The sequence below is a fragment of the Prenolepis imparis genome, unplaced genomic scaffold, assembly GCF_030444845.1.
Source record: "Prenolepis imparis isolate NDT839.2.m4 unplaced genomic scaffold, iyPreImpa1.0 SCAF_135, whole genome shotgun sequence".
Lineage (NCBI taxonomy): Eukaryota > Metazoa > Arthropoda > Insecta > Hymenoptera > Formicidae > Prenolepis > Prenolepis imparis.
Window position 1 is genome coordinate 71442 of NW_028141293.1, and position 23708 is coordinate 95149.

The 23708-nt window shown below is 26.7% G+C and overlaps 2 protein-coding genes across 6 annotated transcripts; one reads left to right on the forward strand and one right to left on the reverse strand.

The window, feature by feature from the left end:
* Window positions 1–302: 302 nt before the first annotated feature.
* LOC145947748 (uncharacterized) lies at window positions 303–9036 on the forward strand. 5 transcript variants are annotated; one of them, XM_083057524.1, is made up of 11 exons: window positions 512–735; window positions 1150–1283; window positions 3989–4049; window positions 4202–4430; window positions 4915–5166; window positions 5760–5915; window positions 5987–6064; window positions 6157–6204; window positions 6562–6782; window positions 6874–7033; window positions 7148–9036. In XM_083057524.1, exons 4-11 carry the CDS (start codon window positions 4205–4207, stop codon window positions 7303–7305), a joined length of 1299 nt encoding a protein of 432 aa, XP_082913650.1. In that variant the 5' UTR covers window positions 512–735; window positions 1150–1283; window positions 3989–4049; window positions 4202–4204; the 3' UTR covers window positions 7306–9036. The 5 variants fall into 5 exon arrangements, with proteins under 5 accessions (XP_082913647.1, XP_082913648.1, XP_082913650.1 ...); XM_083057525.1 differs by lacking the exon at window positions 3989–4049 and having other exon boundaries at window positions 1150–1309; XM_083057526.1 differs by lacking the exon at window positions 3989–4049.
* A 1264-nt stretch (window positions 9037–10300) lies between these two features.
* LOC145947745 (fatty acyl-CoA reductase 1-like) lies at window positions 10301–16648 on the reverse strand. Its single transcript, XM_083057519.1, has 8 exons — window positions 16335–16648; window positions 15770–16018; window positions 15121–15266; window positions 14840–14949; window positions 14227–14419; window positions 13557–13805; window positions 12152–12232; window positions 10301–10697 (listed from the first exon to the last, which is right to left on the reverse strand). Exons 1-8 carry the CDS (start codon window positions 16545–16547, stop codon window positions 10616–10618), a joined length of 1323 nt encoding a protein of 440 aa, XP_082913645.1. The 5' UTR covers window positions 16548–16648; the 3' UTR covers window positions 10301–10615.
* Between the last annotated feature and the right edge of the window lie 7060 nt (window positions 16649–23708).

Genomic DNA, 23708 nt, shown 5'->3' on the forward strand with positions numbered 1-23708 from the left:
GGTTCCTTACATTAAATATTTGTCGGAACATATTTGTAAATCATTTCATGGTACTGAATTTGCGGTTGGATACAAATGTTTTAATAAGCTAAACAATATTATTAAAGTCCACAAGGATACCACTCCAACAAATTTAAATAATAATGTAATATATAAAATCAAATGCAAAGATTGTACAGCGTCATACGTAGGACAGACTAAGAGGCGGTTACAAACTAGAATTAAGGAACATATGTCAAACATCAGACAAAATGAGACAAAACGCTCTGTGGTCACTCAACACATCCCAGCAAACACAAAATATAACTGCAATATAACATAAAAGTAACCTGTGATATAACAGATGTTATATCTTAGTTACGTTGAGGCTATGTATCTCATTATATATCTACAATATAACTATGTAATATAATTGTAACATTTTTTTGTTATTTACTCGTTACAATAAAGTAACAGCAACATAACATAAATATAATACATTATATAACAGATGTTATATCGAAGTTATATAGATGTTATATAATATGTTATATGACATTTACATAGATATTATAAAATATGTAATATAACGTCTACATAACTATTATATTGACATTACGTATTTTGAATTACGCGGGATTTGTTTTAACAGTATAGCAACGCCATTGCTATACATACCATAATTCCGTTTCCGATCTGTGCGGCATGGAGTGATCTGAGTGATATGGCGACATGAGGTGATTTTTCTTATCTGAGGTAATCCTTTTTTTCTTAATTAAATATATATGTGTTAAACATTGCATCAAGTCAGAAAAAAAAATTTCATCTAAATATATACAATATTAAGTTAACATTTTTCATAATTTATCATAAAGCTATTCTGCCTATAAATTTGAGGTTATTGTTGATTGTGAAAATATGCATATAAAAGTATATAATCAGTTGAGTTTTAAATCTTTTGGCATTCCTTTAATATTCGCTATACTTTCATAACGATAAAGATGATAACCTCAAATTATTAGGTATAATATTGTATATAATTAATCATCAAAGATACTTATATATTAACAAATTGTACAACACACACACACACACATATATATATATATATACATATGTATTATAAAAATATTCATAACTTTAATTTACATATTTTTTAATCCGTCACAGGCTGTACACGAAATACATCGATTGAATATCAATCCAAAAATTGTCTTCTTTCCGCCAGTCAAACAAATATTTGTGTTGTGCGTACGTGCTTTGCAGTATATGGAACAGTGAGAAAATTATTGTCATCAACGAAGGTATATTACTTTGATAGTAATTTAAGGTAATATTTACATAAATAATTCTATTTGTTATCGTTTTCTGTCAAAATGTATTACTTTATTTTTTATATATGGAATTTGGTTTGACGTATCAAGCATATAAAAAACCTGTTGTGCACTATTCTAATCTAACAGTATAAAATGCAAATACTTTGAGTGATAAAATTGCTTAATAATACATATTTTAATATTTCGCCAAAAAATGTATTGAGAATTTCATAATTTTTAAAAGTATTTTGAAAATCCGAGGAATTGTTTTTTTTCCAAGAAGATATTTATTAACATTTAACTAGACAGCTTGATATATTTCTCACAAAGAAAGTCATTAAATTTTCATGTTAATATATATTTTATTGTCATTTTTTTATTAATGCTAATAAATGATAATGAATGAATAACATTTTCAGAAATATAAAGAAAGGTTTCTTTCAATTTGTACGACAACAAATATAAGCTATTTTAAACACATCAACACGCATATTTTAGTACTTATTACTACGAAATATTATTAATTCAACATGCCAAAGGACATAAGATTTTTATCTAAAAGACGAAAGAATCAATTAATCAATTGTCAATATAATTTACATAAAAATTTAAATTTATTACAATTAGCCGAATCAAACAAAGCATGTAATAATATTAAAGAATCAACATTAACTCGTGAAGAATGTAACAATAATATATCTTGTAAAGATAATATATTATCTAACGATTCTAATGAATTTCATGAATTATTATTTGAGATAGAACATGATACGAATAACAAAAAAGAATGTAACATTGAATTAAAGCATAATACACCTACAACAAATATGTCCCATTCTAATAATGAGAATAATTTATGGAAGGATTTACAAATGTTAATTATTAATTATAATATTCCACATAGCTGTGCAAACGAATTACTTCGTATTCTTATAACACATGGTCATGTGGAATTACCTTATGATGTCAGATGTCTACTTAGAACGCCACGAAATACATTTATGCATATTAAATCTATGGGCAACGGTCGTTACTTTCATTTTGGTATTTCGTCTTCTCTTGAGCGATCAATACAGATGTATTCTACATTTATAAAAACAAATGAAATTACATTAAATATAAATACAGATGGTTTACCACTTTGTAAAAGTTCTGGAAGCCAATTTTGGCCTATTATGGGATCAATAGAAGGAATAGATATTTACACATCACCATTCATAATCGGTGTGTACCATGGCATGTGCAAGCCTAATGATGCAAACGAATTTTTAACTGATTTTATCAATGACTTTATTTCTCTTTCACAAAATGGAATAACTGTTTTGAACACTAAATATACTGTTGCTATTGGTGCAATACTATGCGATGCCCCAGCTAGGGTATTTATTACATGCACCAAAGGCCATACAGGATATTTCTCTTGTCCTAAATGTATACAAGAAGGTGATTTTGTTCATAATAGAGTAGTCTTTCCACAAACTCATAATACGTTGCGTACTAATGATGCATTTAAAAATCGTGCCCAACCTGAACATCATACAGGTGATTCCATATTAGAAAAACTTCATATTGGAATGATATCGCAAATTCCACTGGATTATATGCATCTTGTTTGTTTAGGTGTTACAAAACGATTGTTACAAATTTGGCAAAGGGGAAATAAACATTTCAGATTATCGAAAGAGTGTGTAAATTTAATTTCACAACATTTAATGGTGATTAAGCCATATATTCCAGTGGAATTTGCGAGAAAACCTAGAGATTTACGAGACATTGATAGATGGAAAGCCACTGAATTACGTCAGTTTTTATTGTATACTGGAATTGTAGTTATGAAGTCCACGATATCTTCAATTTATTATAATCACTTTTTATGTCTTAGTGTTGCAATTAGAATATTGATTGATCCACAATTGTGCGTGACATTTAATGACTATGCAAATTCATTATTATTGCATTTTGTATCGAATTACGGGAATATTTATGGTGACCAATATCTCTCATATAATGTGCATAATCTTATTCATCTAGCCAATGATGTAAACATGTTTGGTTCTTTAGACAACTTTAGTTGTTTCAAATATGAGAATAATATGCAAAAAATTAAGAAAAAATTGCGATCAGGAAAACCTTTAGAGGAATTAATAAATCATACATCTGAAGAATTACAGCTTCCAATTCAACCGTGTCACAAAAAAAAATATCCTATTGTTATTTACACACAAAAAAACAATATTTCTCATCTACAATTCAAAACTTTTAAAATTGCTATTAACAAAGCTGATAATTGTGCTTTACTGTATGATATGTCTGTGATTTTTGTTTTGGAAATTTTTGAAGACCGTGGGATTGTATTTATTCGTGCGCAACGATTTTTAAATCTTAAATCTCTATTTACTAAACCATGTCCTTCGGAAAAACTTGGTATATTCATGATACCAAATATTACTTGTTTTAATATTATTAAAATTCCAGCGACACAAATACAAAGAAAGTGCGTAAAATTGAAATTTTTTGATGAAAGTAATTCGTTTGTTACAATATCACTTTTACATAGTAATAATTAAAATGCATTTTGAGTAGATTTGATATATTCTACATTTTTTATTTTTGCATAACTTTATAAATTAATTTTAACTAATACGTTATGATGATTTTAATATAAATATTTTACTTTATCTTTCGTCTTTAAGATAAATGTTATATATGCGTTGTAATTTTTGTGGAATTTTCATTTATGGATATCATTAATGTGTGAGTACAATCTTTTAAAATTTAGGCAATTAATATTTTCGCATGAATATATTATAATATATCTATAATATCACAGATATGATATTATATCTTTGTATGAAATGTTGATCAACATTTACTGTTTATATATATACATATGTATTTACCAACAGATAATGGATGCTTATACCAAACAAGATAAAAAAAATTATGCAGTAGTTAAATTTCTGTCGGATGGTACATTTTCTGAAATTCCTACTACCTGGCTTTGTAAAGAAGGTGAGACAGATCAATGTTGGTGGCCGCCACGAACAGCAAATAGCGCAATTTTAATTACAAATTGTGCAAGTCCAAATACCGACATATGGAGCAGACATGAGATAGAAATAATAAAATATTGTTGTAAGTACTTATACATTCTCTATATAGTCTCTATTTTTAATCATAAATATTTTTTCTTAAATTTAAAATTATTTATATAATAAAACAATAAATAAAACTTAATATAATCGTATATTTTACAATAATTGTCAAAATAAATGCGCGTATTAGCGCAGAAAAATGTTTCTATAATTTATTTGTAAATTTATTCAAATAAAGATTAATAGCTAAAAAATATATTATTATTTACAGCTTTGTTTATGTAATGAAATTAAATTTTAAAGTTAATATATAATATTTTTAACATTTAAAACATTTAATTCTAAATTGAAATTTAAGAAATACATTTAATTCTAAATTGAAATTTAAGAAATACATTTAATTCTAAATTGAAATTTAAGAAATACATTTAATTCTAATATTAAATTTAAGAATAAAGCATTTTTTTCAATCACGATGCGACTTATACGAAAAATTGACATTATTTTTACTTTCTTTTTTACAGCGTCATTAGAATCAGCTCGAAAAAGTGCATCAGATGCATATTATCACACAACTGATGACGAACGATTAGGACGAGGAAAAAGACAATCGCGCCCATATAATCGATACAGTAGTGATGAAGAACACGAAGAAACACAATCTCGAAAATTTAATAAAAAACAACGTTCATGTAATCGTAGCAATAACAGTGACGAAGAAGAATACGAAGAAACACAATCTCGAGAATTAAACATTAAAAGTACATCTTGTCAAAGTATGTAAAATATACTCGCATCCATAAAATTATCGCATCACTAAATGTTAAAATTTTGGATAATAAGAATGTGGACATATGGAACGCTCTCATTATATTAATGCTAACAAATTTTACAATATTTGATAAATATTTTGTATAGATATACAATCCTTTTTTTTGAGGTACAAAAAGTCCTTAACAATTTACCATTTTTTAATTTAAAGTAGCTTAAGTTACTGTTTACAAAATTTTGTAAAAATATAAATAGATTGTAAATCTTTGAAAGATTTAAATTATAGTACAATGCATATTTTGTGAAAAACAAGTTGTATCAATACTTTATTGTTTGTCGATTTTGAAAGGAGATATCAGTGAAGATTACTTTAGTATGAACTTTATTTTATATACAATGTAATTTAAAAAATGGTTAGTATGTTGGTTAATATGTTACAGAGAGCGGGAGAAAAACTTGCCACATACTTTTAGAGATTGTTTCATATGTAACCGCATATAAAAAGAAAGATCTTTAAATTGTGATATATATATTCTATTACTATTTTTTTATGGTACTCATTTTATTAATAGTCTGATTTTTAAATATATATTTTTAGGAAAAAGACTTACAGAAAAAAACTGTTCGAGTGCTATTGCATCTACTCTACCATCGTGTCCTGACAACTTTGGTTTAAATAATAATATACTCTCTACAAATAATGTCTCACAAAAAAGTTGTGGAAGCCGTTTTAATGAGACTTTGTCAAAGAAAGGTAACTCGCATATTTTTTTATATTATCTAAATATAATAGTTGTTATAATAATTATTGTAACAAATATTTAGGAATGGAAAGTGTTTCATTGTCTAAACAAAAAGAAAAGGAAGCCGAAGAAATGGAAAACATACCCATAATATTTGATGGTATGTGTGTGTGTGTGTGTGTGTGTGTGTGTGCACATATGTTATATATGTATATGAGATACTAATAAAATACATTATTTGCAATATTTTAGGATATGTACCGTGTATAGAGGATTTAAAAGAAAATGTGAATATAAAACGTAAGTAATTTTTTATTTCTTTTTCATTTACAGAGTATTTTACTCACTTACAAGGGACGAAAATTTAGAAAACCCTCAAAATTTATTAAATTTATTTAAATTAAAATTTTACAATACTTATTTATACATAATTTTGTAAAAATAAAAGAGATGCAACTTTTGTAAAAATTTTCTTCAAGGAGTGATTTCACTCCCTCAAATCCGGACAAATAAAAAATATTGTAGTTTTGTGTTACAGATGAACTACTCTATTTATACACAATGTTTCAGAATAAATTCTGAATTTTCGGATTGCTTAAGCTCTGGTTAGATATTTCATTCACTTTTATATACATATGCATATGTGTCTTATTGCAGAGAATTTACAACAAATGGTACACATGCAAGCAACAAACATAACGTTACAAGACATAAACCAACGTTTAAAAAGAATAGAAAAAGCTATTATTACAAAATGTGTATCAAATTTTGATGTAAATGACAATATTATCACGAAATTTTTACCTTGTAGCACAGTAGAACGTATAAAGCAATTTGAATCATTATTGAAAACTACAGAAGAGGCAGTTACTCAATTTGTAAGAATTCTTTGTATATTACTTATTTTATAGCAATCGCATTTTATTTAAAAGCAAATTTATGTGTACAAAATGTACGTTATTTTTACAGAGAGAGTATTTGTTGAAAATAGGAGGAAACAACCCTAGAGATAATATACAACGAATTTTGAAAAAAATTTTCACGAATGAGTGTGCTATGAATTGTTCCATGAAAGGAATTCGAAACAATTTCCGAGTTGGTGACTTAAATATAATAAAAATTGTTAGAAGTATGTGATATATATATATATATATATATACATACATACATATATATATATAAGCTGTGCTAAACTTAAAATTTATTGATAGTTTTATTAATTTAATGCATTTTCTTTTTTAAGGAGATTTAATTTTACGTCACGCAAGTCTAACAGAATCCGATTTTGATGGTATAGTCGCAGAATGGCTACGTTTTGCGAAACAAAGAAAAGAAAGAGAACACAAGATTAAGGGACAAGACAATGAAGAAAATGATGTACAACATAACGTTGATGAGTAACATCACCTAATACATATATAGATATATATTTTTTTATCTTTTTTAAAAATACATTTTTATCTTAATATATAAAAAATATAGTATCTATATATCTTTGAAGCTTCTGGAGCCTCGTTACAGCCATGTGTTAGATTATGACAGAGACGAGAAAACACGCTGAAAGTTTTATTTAGATGCCATTTTTAAATGAAAAGATACTTCAAAAAAACACTACTTCGGATGGCTTTAGCACACATTTTTAAAATACCTCGAAACTATTCTTTTCTCTTGACAGTCAATCAACAATCGTAAAATAATTGTGATATTAAATTTTGTCATGCGGAATGACTGTGCATGTGTAAAGATCAGACGGACTGGGCCTCATATTAGTCATTTTACAGCTTTTGATTAATTATAAAGGGAAAAGGATAGTTTTCAAAGTATTTTAAGAGTGCGCAAAAGCCATGCGAAGTGCTGTTTTATTAAAATATCTTTATTTCAAAATGACTTAAGAATTTTAGCGTATGCGTTCTTCGCCTCTAACGTCACAATTCCAACATGGTCGGTGAAGAGCCAGAAGTCTTAATAAGGTTTATAGATTTCTCTCTAGAAAAGGGGACATCATGGATAAATAGATAAATGTTTTCTGTATGATATATATGTATATAGACTAATGGGTGCTGGGATTGTCCCCTTTTGAGGACAAAGTCCGCATTAGCCTAAGTCCTCCAGGAAACATATATATAATACATCTCCTGATGTCCATTAAACAAAAGTATTTGTGTTCGTATAACAAAAAAATAATCAGAAAAAAGTTAAGTTTAAGTTATAAGAAAGGTAAACGTATAATAAAGTTATTGAATATATAACTTCTATTTGCTACGATTTGTGTATCTATAAATACATATATGTTTATACGTTTCCTGATGTGATAAAAATATGATTTCTGATGTTATAAAAAATGATTTGTTTTCTGATATAAAAATTGATTTGTTTTCTGATGTTATAAAAATATTATTTTATATAGACTTTCATTAAGATTGATATATATTTATGTTTGTCAAATTTTATTAGATATATAGGGATAGGTACTTTATGCTTTTGAATACCTATGAATTATGCCAGGAAAAAGTGTCTGAAAATGCTCTCATTATGCGCGAAAAATCTAGCAATTATGCGCCAATTATGCGTGTTAAATCCGTTATCTATGCGTTTTTATGCATTTGTATACTATTTCAATCTTTCACGTAATATATAACATATAACAGCCTATAAAAAAAGGGGGGTTCAATTTTGAAAAATTCGTCGTTTTCTCCCAAATCCGAGTGTTTTAAATACAAAAACTGCTTTATGCGATAATTACGCGAAAATCGCATTATGCTGCGTGGAAGTGTTATTATGCATTGTTATGCGATTGAAATCTGTCAATATTAATAAGTACTATGCATAACTAGTAAAATTTATGCTTAAGAACAATTTTTGACACATTTGCTATTATGCTCAAAGTATTATGCATAAAGTACCTATCCTTATAGATATAGTGATTTATATTGATTCATTTTGTGTATGTATTATAAAAGCATTTTTGGTAGAATTCTGGCATTTTTTTCTATTTAAAGTATGGTTTTATTATAAAACTTTTATTTTAAGACGTTATTAAAAAAATTTGCTAAATTTGTATTAATTGCCTATTTTAAAGATAAAGCATTATATGTTTTTGTTTAAAATACATAAGAAAAGTGCGATACAGTTTTTATTTGTCTTTCTGTAATTTTTATATTTAACACTTTGTTCTATGTAATGCAAAATGAACGTTGTGCAATATAGAAAAATATGTATATGTATATATATATTTGCAATATATATCGATCATATACTTTATTTACATAAAATGTGTATATCTTTGCTTATTCACCCCAAAACACAACTTCCAACAGGAATTACTTTTGCACATACTAATCTCAAGAAAGGTGTTTGAATTAATTCTAAGCAAAAATAAACGAAACATGTATTTTTACAATTTTCGTTTAGTTTCGCTTAGAATTAAATCAAGGATTTGTATGTGCAAAAGGTAAAGTATCTTAATGTTATAGTAATATAGCAGTTATATAACAAAACAGTAATTAATTACATTATATTAACGTTACAGTTACATTACATTAATATAACACCGCAGCAAGTTATGTTACTGTTATATAACTAATATATAATTGTTATATAATTATATAACAGTTATGTAACATTTCAGTTACATGTTATATTTATGTTAAGTAACTGTAACATTGTATGAGTGGGAAATTACAATTAACATATACGTTACATGTAATATATACGTTATATTACGTGTTACATTCAGTTACATTGTAATAATGTTGCTGTTATATATTTGTGTTTGCTGGGATTGTTGAAAACAATCATGAATTTGATTGGGATAATGTGAAGATCATGGATCACGAAACGAATTACTATAAGAGGTTGATCTCAGAAAGCATTTTCATAAAACGACAAAAAAACGGGCTTAATGTGATGGAAGATAGCGAATATCTAGATCCTTCTTACTTTCCGTTACTCGATTCGGTGTAAATAATAAAAAATAAACAAATAATATTGTGTTCTAATTGCCTCTTAGTCATATACTCGACATAGATATAAGAATACCACCGCTAGAAATTGATATCATTGTCAGACATACTAAGCTTCGGTCAAGTTAAAAAACATGTTATTCGTACCAATAGTCTTTTTACTTCTGTTTCCGTACTTATATTTTACTGGTTGACATACTCGAAGAAAAATAAGGACTGAGAAAATGTGATCGTACACATGGGTAACATATACACATTAATAGTTTGTAAGATTAATAAGAATTTTTTTAAATTTGTATCATACTTGTAGATTGAATTGCGGCTGAAGAAGTCATAAGTAGATGCACGAAACGTTCCGCATTAAATAAATTAAGTTACAATACTAGACATTAACATCGTCACTTTATTTATTTCCTGCTCGAGAAAAGGCCTAATATTTATTACTTTTTAATTTCTAATTATCGAGCCAATTAATAATTGTATATTATTTGTAATATTATTTATAACATTTATAATTTTTATAACATATTTTTATTATAAAATTTAATTAGAAAATTAACACTTTAATTATCTGATTTCTGTCAAAAAATGTTAATCAAATTTAATCAAATTTTATATAAAAATATAATTTTTTTTTTATATAAAATCGAGAAATGGCGCGCTCGTAGCGCGCGCTTGTGTTGTTCTAGTACAATAAATTATACATTGCGGAATTTTTATAAACCAGTGGGATCTAAAATGTTCAATGTTTAAGAGCATATCCACTTATATATCATCCATAGGATACCAATAGCCATGACAGTTTTGAATGTTGCGACGAATAGATCCACCCTAAAATAAACAAATATTACATTTAATAAATTAATACATCTTACAAATATCTTATAAATAAATATAAATACTTATCTATAACTTTCATATAACAATAAATTGTTTCCAAATTTCATTCTTATTATTTAATATAGACTTACATTTTTGTAATACTAATATAATCTGTTCTTAATTCTTTGAAACTTTTTATTATTTAAGTTATATATATATATATATATGATATTAACAAAGAGCATTAAATCTACGATCAATACTATATTTATATTTAAAGATTATTAAAAATTAAGACACTGTTGAAATATGTTTTTACTCTCGTATAATCATTAATTAGGCTTATATATGAAATTATTGACATTTTAATTTGAGATGTAATTACCAAAATTTTATGTATTTTAATTTTTAATACTATAACTTTTTCTCTCCCCCCCCCCCCTCCCCACTCTCACTCACTGTCTCTCTCTCTTTCTCTGTTTCTTTTTCAAATTACCTTATATATGTGGGTGCTGAAGAAAATTTAAAATAAAATCACTTTAAGAAAAGAATATAAATATAAGAATGCATAAATATTGTTTGCAATATATATATCTTTTACGATATCTCAATATATATAATGAATATCGATATATAACATATTTAGAATGCAAAATTAAATATATACATATACATAAACTTTTCTTCTTGCAATGTAAATAAGTTATTTTATAAAATTTCTTAATGTTTCTTTTTTATTTGCAAATAATAGGACAAAAACGAGAAATAATCTACTTTTTACAAATTAATTTTATTCTCTCATAAATTTGGATAGCAAACAAAAATAGTGTATAATTTAACAAAATATGTTTTATGTATTCAAGAAAAGTTAATAATTTTTCTAATTTTTAACTGGATCTCTTCTCTTGAAATTTACAGTAAAAACATGTATAAGAGTTGATTTTAAATATCAATTTGTAAATGGTGTTATTTTATTTTTCTTTGATTTTTGAGTGAATTAATTTATTTTGTGTGCTCAATTCTAAAACAACAATAAAAAATTCATTTTGTTATAGAGTGAGCAATGTCATGTGGAAGTTATATTACTTTTATGTATCGTATATCGTATCGAAGATATTATATATCGTAAATATATGTATAATGTATAAATATATATATATTATTTTTATTTTATATATTAAATAGTTAAAATATTTCCGAGTATATAGAATAAAGTATGTATATATATTAATTACTAATATTAATTACTATAATTACTAATAAAATATTATTTACTTAATATATAGTTACTATTTCAATAGTTACTATTTCAAATATTATTTTAGTTAAAGTTTTTTGAAGAAACTTCAAAATATTTAGTTATACTTTTTCTATTTTAATTCTATTTTTTTATGTCTAATTTTTTACAGCATTGTATCTCACATATAAATAACAACAATGTTCTATTTATATTTTACACTCACCTTTTACGATGTGCTTTGGCTGCATCTAATCGATTCATGTCTTCATGGAGAAGATTTTTTTTGGCATTTATTATTGCATTCCTTCAAAATGATATAAAATTACTATTTAATAGCTTAAAATTATCTTCAATATAAATATTAAAAGAAATGCGTCAAATCGATCAATATATTGTAAAACGAATAGTGCAATTAGAAGAATTAGAAAGAATGTTCTGCAACCCTAAACATATTTTGTGGTTTATACATCGACATAATCTAATATTTTATTTTTGCATAATATCGATTTTAAAAAAATATAAGTAAATTGACCGATTTATTTAAATTTTATGGATCTTTTCCATAAAAACTTTTCTCATTAAAAGTATCAAATTTAAAAATAAAGAAAGTAAAAAAAAAAATATGTGTTTATAAATGCTTAAATTTTTAAAAACAATTGATAAGAAAAAATGTAATTTTATTATATTAAACTAAATAAATTTGTACATAAGTTATATATAATTGAATGATACGTGGTAATTGTTTTATAATTATTTTATTATCATGTTTTTATTGTTATGAGTAAATACGTCGATTTAAAAATTTATTTTCTCAAACTTCAATTTTTTGTGCGTTTTATAAAAAAGTAATTTTCTCAAAAGATTATTTTATTAAAATGATACACAATATTTGATAGAAAATAATAAATATTTATGAATTTATGAATTTATGAATGTAACCTTAATTAGAAACAAGGACTAAAAACCAATATGTTGAAACGATTAGCATCTTTTCTCTATTTAAAATCAAGTATATTCATATATTTGCCTGCCATGCTTATCTATATCGAAATCAGAAAGATCGATCGAGAACATTTCTCGATTATCAGATGGTATCAGTGTCATCAGATCTCGACTATTTGTATTATCAAATTTCCATTCGTTAAACATAAAATGTTGCAAAGCACGGTTGGCCACATATACTTTTCTTTGCAGTCCCAATACCCTATGTTGTATATTATATATTTACATAAAACTTTGTATTCTCAATGGCACAGCTTCAGTCATTATCGTAAATGATTGAATCGAAAAACACAAGTTTTAAAAAAAGTAAGAAGGCGTACAAATTTATATGGTGTTAAGAAAAATTATTTTTTACAAATTTTTACGTAGAAAGAAAAGTGAAAAATAACATTCTAAATTGATATTGAAAAATAGAATAATTATTGCTTTACTAAAAATAAAGAATTTTCTTTCACATAAAAAGGATTTCTCTTTTCCCTTTTCTTTCACTCTTTCCCTCTCTCTCCTCCCTTTCCTCTCTTTTTTTCTAGCTTTTTATAATCATACTAATTAAATTATATAATTATATTCTCTGATTTATATAAGAAATCTATATATTCTAGAATTTCTACTTGTATGATACTTACAAAGGTCGATGTCCCGAAAGTTTTAAAAGCAAATCTAGTAATATAGCTGGTAAGATATGCCACAATATGGTCAATATGTAATGCATAATTGAACTTTCGATAAATAATGTACTAGGGGTCCAGAGAACTCCTTCTAAGGATGTCTCTTCCGAGAGTTTGGTTATTATATTGGCAACTTCTCGAAATGATATATTTTTTTCATAAGGAAAAGTACAGTTTACGACAAAAAATGTGGAACCTGGTGTGAAACTAATAATAAATAATATTATATATTAGTCAATGCATTATTTATATAACATTTTATAATTATACTGCATTAAGTTTTAGAAATAATTTAAACAAATATAAGATTGCGGAAATCATGAGATATTATTACAAAATATTAATAATTTTATTTTTATATATTTTTTAACAAATTAAACATCTCAAAAAAATAAATAGATGAAAAAAATTGATTTAATAATTTTCAAATCTTAAGTATGATCTCATCATGTTTCATTAAAAAAAAAGTTATATTTATAAATTCTACTGAAAATAAATAACTTAATAAATAATAAACTTTAAATTCTAATGCAAAAAACAGGTTGAATAAGACGCGTGCAATAAGTATTTAGTTTTAAATCATTTTGTTTGTAGCTTAATGCAATTAGATATACGTTGATGATCATACGTTGTCAATCCACGCTTCCAGGTTACGAGAATTATAGTGTTGATGACAGTATCTACTGGTATGTAATTTTGTGAAATATAATTACTAGCAAATAAAACTCGTAATATTCCTTTTCCAGCAGCAATATATAGTCCTGTCGGGCCATTAAAGTTATCCACCCATCCTGGGATTGGATCCTTCAACGAACCGATCACTAAAAAAGACATTTTGTTATATTGCTGTTAGCAAACTAAAGATTTAATGTATTTTATTATTTAAAATAATTAAATAAGTTGTTTTGGGTAATAATAATATTTATACAATTAATTCTATCATATATAAATGCAGCAGAAACTAATGTAAATCGGCTACTAACTATCTCTATAAAATTTATCTATCTATGAAATTTTTAATTTAGACGCTTAAATTTTTCCTTCGCTATTTCTATTTGAATAATATATTCATGTACATATATTTTGTATTTTGCTATAAATATACTAAATATACAAATATTATTCGTTTCAAAACTTTCTATATAAAATAAAGAAAGGAGCAGATTTCCAACTTATCCAAAGTATTAGAAAAAGCAGAAAAAATAACTCTTGTTTCTAACATTCAAGAAGAAGTTACGTACCTATGGAAGGTCTCACAATCGCACAAGGCAAGGATAAAGAATATTCCTGTATTATACTCTCCGCTAAGTTTTTCGAGAATATGTAAGTGTTGGGAATAGTATTCAAACATCTGTACATAATTTCAAACAAATATTGAAATAATTAAAACATTAAAAAATGATCGAAAATAATTGGAATATTATAATATGAATAGAAGAGAATAATTACATATTTATAATTAATACATATTTAAAATTTACATACATATGATATATTTGATATTTATATTTGACACACTTACTTAGCTGTAAAGATATTCAAGATATGCTCATCCGATGACTCAGCCATTTTGATCATTTTCCGCCAATCATCTATAGGTGGGTACACTTTTTCTTTTATAAATGGTTTATCTAAATTTGTATATGCTGTGCTAACATATACTAAGGCCTTTAACAGATAAAAATAATTATTATTAAAATTGTATTTTAGTTAAAATGCTATAGTTAAAGTTATTCGGAGCAAAAAATTCTATTCTTGGTCAAAATAATATAATTAGAGAGTTCGGGGCAAAAGATTTAGGCATGTGTGTGTGTGTGTGTGTGTGTTCACAATTTTAAATATAAATTTGTTTTTCAGGGGCGCGGAGTACATAGATTATTCTGTCCTTTTCTAATTTTTTAAGTTATTATTTTTTTAATTATTATAGTTAATTTTCTATTTCTAAAATATCTTTGTAATATTATACATTATAATATATACATAATAATATATGTACGTATATGTTATACATATATTTAAAACTTAAAAAATATACCTTATAAAAATATCTAGAAATAAATGTGTAATGAAAATGTTAGTGTATCACGCTAAATAAAAGCCCATGTAAGATAATTCACATAATTAAATACCATAAGAAAATTTATCATGAATATACAATTGTATTTACTTACGATTAAATTCTTCATACTTTCGGCTAAGATACATATATCTCTCGTTGATCTAGTATTAGTAAGAATGGCGTATTTTAAGGTGTCGTTAAATTTCACAGTTGCCCCCGCATGAATTATTATAGTTACTCTTTCAAATAGCATTTGTCTATCGACAGCCGACAAACCTAAATTTTCTTGACTGATATCGCCAGAAACTGGAATTAATTTCTTGAAATTTAAAGGTTGCTCCTCTCGTAATTTATCGTATAACTGAAATAAACGAATACTATGCAGTATTTATTAGAATAGTTGACATAATGTTTAACTGTAAGATATTTTTACACAAAATTGTAAAATATTTTTTTATGACTGTCTACAATTCATTAAATTACTCTAAACGTTTCTCTCAATGTTTCATATCTCATACATTTTTTTCTCAAATTTTATAATTACAAAATTAATTTTCTATTGACATATAACATAATAAAAAGATAATCCAAAAATTCTTCTTATCGAGATGTTATAACAATTCTTAAACAAATGTTGTGTGTTGCAAAAAAGATATCCATTTTGATAAATAACTTACCGGTAAGTTTAACATTTTTTCAAGTCTTTCGTTAAGATTCAGTCCTTTTTTCGGACGCATCAATAGAAATATTTCTCGAACATCCGGACAAGATCGCAGTATCTTTTCAAAATATACTTTGCCCAGAAATCCTGTTGCGCCTGTCAAAAATATACTTTGTCCAGCGTAAAACGCCGGAATCGACTTGGCTGGATCAATTGTATTGTTATCCATTGTTATTAAAATAAAGAAAATAAACAACAAATAAATTGACAACGTAGAAGCAACAGCAAAAACTATATATACAAGTGTACTTAAAAACGCTATTGTCTCTTTTAAGTCGATATCGTTACTAAACATTAGTCAGACCTTGGATTATATACTAGTGGTAAAGCTAAGGACAGAGAGGGAGAGAGAGAGAGAAAGGAAGAGAGGGAGAGAAAGGAACTAATATATGTATCAATAAACCGGAAATATAGGTCAAAGTTGAAAGAATATGCAATGCAAGCAGTTTTATGCAGCATTCACCAATAGTACGCATCATTCGCCAATAATAGCAAAATCATAATATGCAATTTGTTTCGTATTTAATATATAATTTGTTTAAATTTTACGAAGAACATTGGACGTAATTTATTATATTTTTTAAACAGTTTGGTCTGAACAACTTAAAATTTGAATTTAAATAGAATTAAATTAGATAAAGCATTTATACATATATATATATATATATATATATATACAATTGAAAAATATAAATGATGGGGAAATGATGATAGCTTTATAAGTTTATGCAAGCTTATTGTAAAATTAAATAAATTCGATAACCTTTGAATTACTAATTCAAAGGGGTTGTAGAGTTTGAACTTTTGTTATACGTTTGTATATGTTAATTTGAATCATATATATTTAATAAGTTATTGAAGTTTGAAATTTTTATTCTTATGTATTTGGCGCGAGTTAGACACAATTTATGTATCATCAGTTATTATATTTTCACACAAATATTATAATAAATCTTTATATAAATAATAAATAGATTGGAGTGTATATATATTTTAAAAGATATATTGTTTCGAAAAATCTAAATACTTTATGAGAAGTATTATTATAAATACACACACACATACAAAAAGACTAACGTGATAAGATAAATATGTTTACTATAAAAAAAAAAAACAATTTTGGTTACTGCATTTTGGAAAAATGTTTTATTTCTTTAAAAATTTTACCAGCACTTATAAAAAGAAAATAAGTACTTCATATTTCACAATATTTTATAACTTTATACGTACAAAATTTATTTTAAAAAGTGTAATTCTCATCTGAATATATATTTTCTTACGACACAATCGAAATGCATCACAGCATTAAAATATTCAAAAGTGTATACTTCGATGTACTTAATAAATATTCATTATATTTCTGCAATATATCCAATGATAACCCAGTGAGCATTATTGAGAGGAAGAGCTCTTTAAGAGAACTTTTTGAAAACTTCATTAATTTTTCTCAAAAATGATATTAGTAAGTTATCTTTTTGTAAGATATCTTTCAAAAGAGCTCTTTAAGAGAACTTTTGAAGACCTTATTAATTTCTCTTAAAAATGATATCAGTAAGTTATCTTTTTGTAAGATATCTTTCAGAAGAGCTCTTTATGTTGTCTATTCATAGATGTTTGTAGAGTCTCTAGCAAGCGTGCTATTTTACGAACGCCGCACATGGGCAAGCCACATAATACGTGTGTGAACTGCGTGCTCTGAGTTGAATTTCAAGGAAATAGCATTTACGTTCTTCGATATTAACGTTTAATCTTTCTTTCTTAAATTATAAATATTATTAAATATGTATTTGAGCATAAAATAGAGATTATATATTTTCATATATATTTTTGTTATTTGTTCTATGTTGCCTCTATATCCAACCAAAGAAGTTGGGTTATGTCTGCAAAAAGCACGTTGCAATCATAAAGTTTTTTTTATGGGCAAAGTCTATGGGCATTTTGAAACCTGTTTTAATTTTAATAAAATGTTATAAAAGAAATGTATACTAAGATTTATATTTTTTTTAAATATAAAAATATGTAAAAATATAATACTACAAATAGCAATTCTTAATAACGGTAACCTTTTTTTGATATTTAAAAGAAGTCAGATTGTGGAATTCTTTTAGATGTCGTTTATGTGATGTCTTTCTTTCCTCTAAAATCGACGCATTGGAGGACTTATTGATATCATAATATTATCATTTTGATGGAGTTATCGGAAGTCCGACTCTTAAACTTGAGTACTTTATGAATTTCTTTTGATAACATATTGCTCACTGGGTTGCGTTGCCCAGGCCTTCGATTTGAAAGATTCCGCAAAGGTATCCGCGGTTTGATTCTTTAGAACGTTATCCTTTAACACCGCAGCAAGGTTGAAAATAGCATCCACCGGTGCTTTTTCTTCCGCAGTTCGCAAGAGGTGTTCGCAATCGTTGCGATTGGCGATATTAATATTTTTGACAATGCGCACATGTACACGGTAGGATTCCCACAAATAAATTTTCATGCGCTGATAACCATTTTTTACCCCAGTTCGCGAAACTAATACGACGTTCTTGGCACCTCGCAGTATTAGCCAGTCAGTTAACTCCAAACCGAATCCACCCAGACCTTTATTATGATGTAGCTTCTATCGTCGCGACAATAATAACGGCGATGTGCGAGAACAGGTTCGTTCAAAGGTTGATTTTCCTCTGGAATCTTTAAAATTATCTAAAAATATATATATATATATATATATATATATATATATATATATATATTGTTACGTCCGCGCGACAGTTTCGCGATAGCTCGAAGCGCGCAACGCAACGTCACACTCTCACACACATTCGCGCCGGGAAATGAACCAGACGATATATAAAAGAACTCGATAACTTTAATGGAATTAGAATACAAGAGCACGTTAAATAAATGTAACAAGAGAGACCGCGCGACCGATCAGCTCGACAGCTGTCACTCAAGTCCCTATCATGGCGTCCAGAAACAATCTCGTGTCGGTTGTTAATAAATAATCTCCTTGACGATGTTATCTTGGAAACGCATAGGGGATGTAATCCAGGGACGTAACAATATATATAAACGTAATTAACGCTTTGTAGACACTTCATTGACTTTTCACATTGACTTTTCGCGGTTTCGAACCTTCATACACGATATGTTTTGTATGCTATGTAATCTTGCAGTTTTTGTTTTCAAGTAATTTTATAACATTTTTTTGTTAATTGCGTAATTTAATAAATCATGAGCTAGTCTATAATTACTTGCATCGAGTATTTTGTTTATTTTTTTTATTAAAATGAACAATATGTATTTCATATACATTACAAATTAGAGTTCAAATGTCAAGTGCACACATATAAAAAGATGTTGCACAAAACCTACAGACATGTAAAAATTATTGTTTTTTTGGTTAAAAGAAATAAATATGAAATAAAAAGAACAAGACATGCAGTTTGTGTAAATTGCAATAATACAAGTATCGTCATATCAGTTTTTTTTCATCAGAATAGTTAATAAATATTATTTTTAATAACTTTTTTTAAATTAATAATACTTTTATTGTCTCTTAATATTATTATTTTTCAAAATAATATTATAATCAAATATAAGAACATGCATATTTCGTAATTATTATAGTAAATAAATAAACAATTCGGGTAATAATAACATAATTCAATAAAAAAAAATTACGAGAATAAAACAATCATATTTTGTAGTTTTTGACATTGAATACAATTCTGATTTTGACACTTTTCCATCATGTTACAATTTCAAGAAATTTGTAATTAAAGTTGCAAGAATTGGTGAAAGCTTTTTAAATGTATTTTATCATATTATACAAACGTGTGCAACATGTTGGAGCAGTTTTATTGACAAAATTAAGTATTTATAAAATTAAGTTGACATAACTTTTAGCTTTTAAAAAATATTAGTTGTGTCAAAATTCTATAATAAGATCCATAAAAACTTACTTTTTCAAAAAAATTAAAAAAAGCGTCAAGTATACACGCCAGTTAAAAAAAATTTTATATATTTTATTATTTACAAAATGGTGTTATTTTAAGTTAACAAAAAGAGTGATATTGAAAAATTGCACCAATTAAAAATATAAATTTTTAAAAATATTAATTGAAGATAACATTAAATTAAATTAAAAATAAATAGAAAAATTATAAATTATAAATTAATACAAAAAATTAAAAACTTATACAAAAATTAAAAATTAATTCGAATAAAAAAAAATAAAAAATTTTAATTAAAGAAATTTACGTCTTGCTGTTGCATGCGCGTGACTTGGCGCAAAACACTACCATGTTTCTTGATAATTTTTTGACATAAAATATGCAGTAGATGCATATTAGTGTCAAAGTTTAGAGGAAATTCCACAAAAAATGAATATTTAAGTATATCAAAATGAACACAATAAACTGATTGTTTCAATGTTATGACTTCTATTGTGTGTCACAAGAAAATATATTCAGATGAGAATCAGATTATTTTAGACAAATTATGTACGTAAAGTTCTAAAACATTGTGAAATATAAAATATTTATTTTCTTTTTATAAATGCTGGAAAAAATTTCAAAGAAATAAAACGCTTTTCCAAAATTCAGTAATCAAAATAATTTCTTTTGCAGTAAACATATTTATCGAATAAATAGACGTTTTTTTGTATTTACTTTTGTAAAACTTTGTAAAACAATTTGATTTTTCGAAACGATATCTAAGTAACGATGTTGACTTATAAGAGGCATAAGTACATTTGCATATTATTTGCTGTTGAGTCTACGTTGTTAATACTATTTACGTTTGCTTTATTTTAATAACAATGGATAAGGTTACAATTGATCCAGCCAAGTCGATTTCGGCGTTTTAGATTGGACAAAATATACACTACGCAAAATAATTAGGGGAGCGCTTTAAAACTAGTAAACTTTGATGATTTTTAAGAAGCCATATCTCGGCTTAGAGAGGTCGTAGAACAATGTTTCTGGGCGCATTTTAACGGGTGAAGCCTCAACTTTAAAGTGGGTAATATAGCATTATTCGTCTCATCGAACTGTTTTTCGTGTGAGGCTTAAAATCAGATGGCAAAAAAACTCTGAAAATTTCTTGACTTTGTAGTTATCCATGGAAAAAGCAAGGATGGAACCATAAATGCCACCACATTGGCTTTGAAGTAGGAACCCTCCCCTTTAAAATGCCGCAAGAAATATTGCTCTATCATATCTAGGAGCCGAGTTATCGCATTTCAAAGTTACCCTTGCATTTTGCAAGATTTTTAGCAATACCGCCGGCATTCGCGTTATCCAATGTGCACCACGGGGAGGTTGCTCGGTTGAATTTTGCACATCATATGTATGGTGTATGTGTACGTCAATGTTAAGTGTGTGCGTAATGCGTGTGGGTGTGTCATGTGATTCAAACGCTTCGAAGCATTTCTAGCGTCTCCCAAACCACAATCTCTGTCACAATAATGGCAAATTATTTGAACATCTGCTGTTAGTCCAATCTTAATACTACTGTCATGTACTTGTTAATTAATTAATAATGGTTTTTCATTTATTGTTATCAAAACAATTACAAACTTTTAATTAAAAAGTTTTTAATTAAAAAGAATAATAATCCACATTTTTTTGATTATTTGATTATAATTATAATTCTTTAAAAAAGGCTCAAATATAATTTTGTTACTCTATTTTTGATTTATGACTTTATTAATTTTTGACTTTATTAATTCATTCTCCAGAGATGAGATGTGACTTATAATCACTCTATACACACCCTACATATTATATTACATATACATATATACATTAGTATTATATTGGCAATAAGAGTCAAACGCAGATATCAGTGCGCAAACAAATTAACTTTATTCAATCAATTTACGAACGTTTCGACCATTTTTTGTGGTCATCTTCAGCGTATCGCTATGAAAATCAATAATTAAAACGCTTTACATTAAATCTATACATTCTTAGTCTAAGCTAAACGCGTTACATTAATAGTCAAAACAAAACAAACAACAACTGTCTGAGAACTAAATTTCAACATTAAAAATCGCAAGTCACATCGTCGTTACATTTTTAAGATGTCTTGTTAACAATTATATTTCGACTAATGACGTCATCTCGTCTAACAGTCTTCCTGCTGGTCTTTAAGGTTGACAGACCATCAAGCCATAAGAAACCCTCAGATCTAGCAAGAATTCTCCAATGCAAAGACGAAAATAAAATATTTTAACAGCAAATTACTTACAGTATGACGTCCATAATTAACTATATAATTTTACACTTTGATTGATACAGAATCGAACATGAAACGGTAGATATTAATTATAACAGTTTCTGTCATTATAAATAGATATGATATCTCACACAGCCGTTATCAAAATGAGCTGTGAGAATGTCTGTAAGGTAATCGAACTATTGTTTATATAATGTATTTATTAGTTTTTTCTCTCAAGGGCGTTAAACATTTATTAGTCTTTCAATCGACGAAAGATAAATATCCGGTAACCTTCCGTGTCCGTCTGCAAATTCAAACCATTTACTTGTTTTTTAATAAATATCATTTCGGAAATCAGTCTTCTGTAATAATAAGGGTCCCTGTCTAAGATCTTTACATTGTCCCAACGAAAATCATGATCGAAACTCAGTCTATGCTCCGTGATTACTGAACTATTCGTGGTATTTCTGTTAATGTGATTTCTATGTTCCTTTATTCTGGTGTTTAATTGTCTTCCCGTTTGTCCCACATACGACGCGTTACAATCCCTGCAATCTATCTTATATACAACATTCCTACTACATGATCCAGATATCGGATCTTTTTGGGCTCTAATGATGCTCTTCAATTTATTCAGACTCGAATATGCAACTCTAACTTCTAAGTCTTTAACAATGTGTTTAAATTGTTCTGAAATCGAGGGAACATATGGAACTGTAAAAAACGTATGACTTTTTTCTTGTGAATTATGATTTAAATTCATATTCTTTGATTTAAATAATGTTTTTAATCTGTCCAAAATAGTGTGAAAAATGAAATCCAAAGGATAGTAATTGTTGAGTAAAACATTGACTACAAATCGCAAATTTTTCTCATGAAATTCTGGATGAGAGAGAAAGAACACTTTGTCTGTTAAGCCTATTACCGTGCCCCTCTTTTGACAAAGTGGATGTTGAGAAAAAAAGTTCAAGTACCTCCCCGAGAACGTTTGTTTATGGTACTATTACGAGTACTCTGCGTTGATACCACTGCTTGTAACGCGTCGTATGTGGGACAAACGGGAAGACAATTGAACACCAGAATAAAGGAGTACTCTGCGTTGATACCACTGCTT